At 43.3% G+C, this 5,125-nt stretch overlaps 1 protein-coding gene across 5 annotated transcripts in view; it reads left to right on the forward strand.

The window, feature by feature from the left end:
- UIMC1 (ubiquitin interaction motif containing 1) overlaps positions 1-1,002 on the forward strand; it is a 106,704-nt gene extending 105,702 nt beyond the window's left edge. For all 5 annotated transcript variants that reach the window (XM_029942785.1, XM_029942788.1, XM_029942789.1 and 2 more), the window contains one exon: positions 411-1,002. In XM_029942785.1, the coding sequence (XP_029798645.1) occupies positions 411-621 (211 nt within the window). In that variant the 3' untranslated portion in view covers positions 622-1,002. The remainder of the gene's footprint in view (positions 1-410) is intronic.
- The last annotated feature ends 4,123 nt before the right edge of the window (positions 1,003-5,125 follow it).

Genomic DNA, 5,125 nt, shown 5'->3' on the forward strand with positions numbered 1-5,125 from the left:
TGTGATCCCTCCCTCAAACCCAATATATCTGGGCTAAGAATTGGATGGCCAGTTCAATTTCATGGCATTAAAACAGACAGAGCAAGAGCTGTGACTTATTCTTCCCTCTCAACCCTAGTTTTCTGGCTTAGATTTCCAGAAGTTTGGGAATTTGGTTAAAAAAAAGTAATTAAAAAATGGGAATTTGGGTCTGAATTCTCATTCCCTCACTATCTAACTGTGTGAATTTATAATTTACCCAATGTCCTCATCTATGAAAAGGGAGTGATAGTACTTATCTGACTGGAATTTTACAAAGATTATATGAACTAATAATGTATGTGAAAGCCCCTGGTATAATGCATGATACATGCTTAGTGCTTATTAGGAGGTATATATTGAATTCTGAATTTTTTTCCCCTTCTCTCTAGGGTGCCCTCGCCAGGGATGGAAGAGGCAGGCTGTAGCAGAGAGATGCAGAATTCCCTTGCACATCTCGACTTAAAAGAGTCTCCCATCAAGTCTTTTGTTTCCATTTCAGAAGCCACAGGTTGCTTAGTGGACTTTAAAAAGCAACTTACTGCCCGGCCAGGTAGCCGGACACGAACCAAAGCAGGGAAAGGAAGAAGGAGAAAACCCTGAATTTCTATGGTCCAGAGTTGACAAAACCATTAGCAATAGGGGTGGGCCATAGTCATTAAGCGTTAGTGGCCCCTGTTTCATTGTTCAGCAAATTTTGGCCCTGCAGGTTTCACCACACCAGCACCCATTCAGCATTCTCGTTTTGATGTTTTCTATGAGCTATACAGACATTGTGTATAGTATTCTGTTTTATAACAATCTGGATTCACTTACAGTTAAAAGAAAATTTAAATATATTTATCTATGTTTGTATGAAATCTTATTTCAATAAGATGGAGATTTTCCTTTTTTTTCTCTGTGTTACTGGATTTGGGTTGGGAATTTTTAAGTGTGGAGCTAGTTCTGAGACTCCTAAATTACATGTTTCCAAATTAATTCCGTTATTGATCTTTGACAGATTTACTGAATATGTAGTGTACAGACAGTTCTGAGCATTGTGTGGTTAATCTCTTGATATTTTCTGAGCATTGTGGAAGGTGCCAAGGCATCAGACCCTACCTCTTATTTTGCTATCCCTACCATTTGGTAACATATCATTTCATCTTGCTGCCTCACCTAGTTAAGAATTCTCAGCCAGAGCATAGGATCTTTGAGGGATATCTCCTGCCATTCGTACCAGGAATTTGTAATTGAATGCTCTGTTACTAGTTCCTATGCAAAATTATTTTTCTTCCTAGATTAACCAGTGGGGATGTTCATCTGTTAAAACAGATTAGGTTTCTTGCTGTCAAAGGTTATAGTAGCAGCAGGAAATAACTTCTATTTCAGTATATTACCCCCTCCCCACACTCTACCATCCCATCTTTGGTAAAGGCTGCTCGTTTATTTTATTCCCCCTGTGCCAGTGGTCCTGTGAGAGAGACCTTAGTGAGACAATGAAGAGACAAAAAGTCAGTGGAAAGAGTATCATTACATCAATCGGAGTCTGAACCCCTTTCTTCGATACAGGCTAATCCTTCTGAGATCTAGTTTCCTTGTCCATAAAATGGGGAAATCATATTTAATAGTGTTCTGAGGAGTAAGATAATGTGCATAAAGGCACAGTATCTGTCACACAGAAGATGAGGAGTAAGTGGCAGTAGTTATTAATGTGGTGCTAGTTTTGTATGTTGTAAGTAATGTTAGGATGAGAAGTAAAAGAAGCTAGAGGTGGGGTGCAGATGCAAGAGGAGACAGTTCTTAGAGTAGTGAGCCTTTGACTGTCTTAGCTTCCACAACAGGCTTGGGTCCTTGGGCATTTAGAGCTCACCCAGCACCCATGGGTTTTTCTCTTTTTTTCCCTCCCCTCTTCTCCCCTCCCCTCTCCTCTCCTTGCCTTGGCATTTAGAGCTCACCCAGGACCCATGGGTTTCTCTCTCTTTTTTTTTTTTCCTTTCCTTCTCTTCCCTTTCCTTCCCTTCCCTTCCTTTCCCTTCTCTTTCCTTCCCTTCCCTTCCCTTTTTCCTTTTTCCTTTTTCCTTTTTCCTTTCCTTTTTCCTTTTCCCTTTCCTTTTCCCTTTCCCTTTCCTTTTCCCTTTCCTTCCCTCTCTCATTCCTTCTTTCTTTTTTCTTTTCTTTTCTTTTTTCTTTTCTTTCTTTCTCTCTCTCTCTCTGTCTCTCTCTCTGTCTCTCTCTCTCTCTCTCTCTCTCTGTCTTCTGAAAGGTGGGAAGCAGATGTTCAGTTGGTGTTGCCAGTTTTTGGAGAACTGGAAAGCTCCATGAACTTCATAAGCTATTACCATAAATTGGGAAAGAGAAGATAACTTCTGTGTTAAGCAGTGTGGTTGTGTAATTTTATTTCATCCTTACAACAGCCTTTCATCCTTTAGCAGAGGCTGTGCCTTGCCCATTTCCCCTGGGCACTCAACATTCTGTTACATACCCACAGTGTCCTATTGCAAGAATTTGCAACTCTCTGCCTTAACGCTTCTCTAGATTTTTGTGTAGCACAGGCTGGGGATGCCAGGACTTAGATCCCTGTAGCAGTCCTCAACCAATGAAAGATGGAAGCTGGGGGATAAATACTTTAGCTTCCTTACCTCTTAGGTGGGTGCATTCTCCACGAGAATTCCCAGAGTTCTCACAGAGTTCCTCTGTGGGAGTGAGCCTCACTAGCTGCCAGCAGCAACTTAGTTGTTTGTTCAATTGGTTTTCTTTCCTTTCTGCCTCACTTCCAGCTCCCCTGTCAGTGTTTCCTGGATGAGGGCTGGGACTAGAGTGAGGGGCCCTTGCTCTTGAGTTCATGTAAGGACAGAGTTTGTACTTACATGAGGGTAAGAGGGACTCTTTACCTTTTGAAGCTAGGCACACTTCACATGCATCACCCTCATCCTCGCCCTGGCCTGGATGGCTTACCAGTTAAGATATTTGTACTCAAATTATATCTGCCCTTGAGGAAACCCAATCTAAGGCAAATCCTATGGAAAAAATTAGTCTCCATATTTTATGCATAGAAAATTGAGGCTCAGAGAAGTGAAGAGATTTGCTTAAAATCAAACAGCTGGTAAATGGGATTGGATTTTAACCCAGGTCTGCCTGACGCTACAGCTGATGCTCTGTGTACTTCACCATCTCCTACCTCCCACCTGAGTCACAAAACTCAATGGAAGTTTTAAGTTTGGTTGGGCTCATTTTCACTTGTGAGGCAGAGCAGCTTTGGCTGTAAGTTGATTTAGAAATTGGACTGAGGAGAAGGGAGATAGTAAGGAGAAGGCAGTGGGAAGATAGAAGAATATATAAGTCCAGAGTGGAAAGGCTGCTGAAGCTATATGCACCAGGAAAGCAGGAAGATGTTATTTATTTCCTCTCAGTTTCAAAAACCCTGGACTACTGAAGTTGTAGCTCTTCAGTTTAACAAAAATTAACTGTCAGGTCTAGAACCTAGGTCGTGGGGCCCCAAAGATGAAAGGAAACACTGTTTTAGGAGTCTGTGGTACAGTGGGGAAAGACCAACACATAAACAGTTTATTTTAATAGACTGTTGGCAATGCAATGATATAAACCAATCCAAGATACTGGGATCAGTAGACCACTCTCAGCTGGTGTCAGGGCCAAGAGGAACTTCTCAGGAAAGGTTCCACAGCATTGGTGATGACTAAGTATCATTTATTTTATTATTATTTTTTTAAGGTTTGAGAGAGATTGAACAGGGAAGGGGGTGGAGAGAGAGAATGAATGAGAGAATTCCAAGCATGATGCCATGACTCTGGGATCATGACCTGAGCTGAAATTAAGAGTCAGAGCTACTACTCAGGCACCCCTGTGTGCCTGGCTGCCTGTTTGCCTGGCTGCTGGGCACTGTCAGCTGTGAGAAGCAAGCCTGTGAACAGCTCAGAGTAGGGAGAACTTGGCTCGTGGCCCAGCCCTGGCTGCAGCCCACCTTTCCATGGCCTGACCACCAATTCTCATTCCTCAGTCCCTCCTGGACAGCTGGAGATTGGTACTAAGGGGCTATGAGGGAATTTTGTGAGGATTTGTCCTTCTTGTTGGTCACTGGCCATCTGGCGTCTGAAGAGAACTGGCCACTACTATGCCTCTCCTGCAGCCAGGACTGTCACAGCAGCTCACAGACCTCAAGCCCAAGCCACCTCCACCCTCCATAGCCCTGACACAGAACTGCTTAGGGTATTGGGACCCCTGCTCCTGGGGAAATAGACACAGGACTTCAAGAAACATGGGTGGAGAAGCTTGGTGTTACTTGTCAGGAACATATTCTCAACCTAGCTCAGAAGACTGTGGACTCTGGCTGCCAGCATGAATCACATTCAGTTCCATCTTCTCTTCCAAATAAACCAAGCTGAGAGAGACTAGAGCCCCAATCTAGGCAGGATGTTATGCTGTGGGTGATGGCCACTGTGTCCTTTCCTTTTGACTTCACCCCAGTGTCCCTATGTATCTGTATACAGAGCCTGTATATCTGATTGGTACTAATCTAGCCAAAACTAATACAAGAGCCATCATCCCTGGTGTCATGTGGAGGCCATGTTCTATCTGTAGATAATAGTAGGGTTACTGCTGTTGAGGTAGCCCAGAGTTTTAAAATTTTTGCTCACCAATTTCCCAGAAATGAAAATTGGTGCAGTATGTCTAGTCTCCTATCATGGTGAGTCTCTTAGCCTGTTGAGATTCTATAACAAAATACCACAGATGGGTATATAAACAACAAATTTATCAGTCTGCCACCCATGTATGTGTTCCAGTACTACAACACTTTGGAAAATCGTCTATTGTATATTTCTCGTGCTCAGCTCCTCCACATTTCCAGGAGTATGCCATCACCTCAAAACTCAGACTCTGAGTGTTTATAAAGTGGATGGAGCTCCTGGCATTACAGAGGGGATGTCTCAGGGTCCTTGACTTAGTTCAGGGCTTCTGTTTCCTGCAGTCATCTTGCTTAAGTTTGCACCATAGCCCTGCCTGTCCTGGGCGTCTCTTAGGGCAGACTCAGAAGGAAGTGCACCTTCCTGAATTAACTGATGTTAGTGGTGGCCAAAGAAGGGGGTGGGACATTACAACTCAGGTGACC

Source organism: Suricata suricatta, chromosome 6 (genome assembly GCF_006229205.1).
Source record: "Suricata suricatta isolate VVHF042 chromosome 6, meerkat_22Aug2017_6uvM2_HiC, whole genome shotgun sequence".
In the NCBI taxonomy this organism is placed as follows: domain Eukaryota; kingdom Metazoa; phylum Chordata; class Mammalia; order Carnivora; family Herpestidae; genus Suricata; species Suricata suricatta.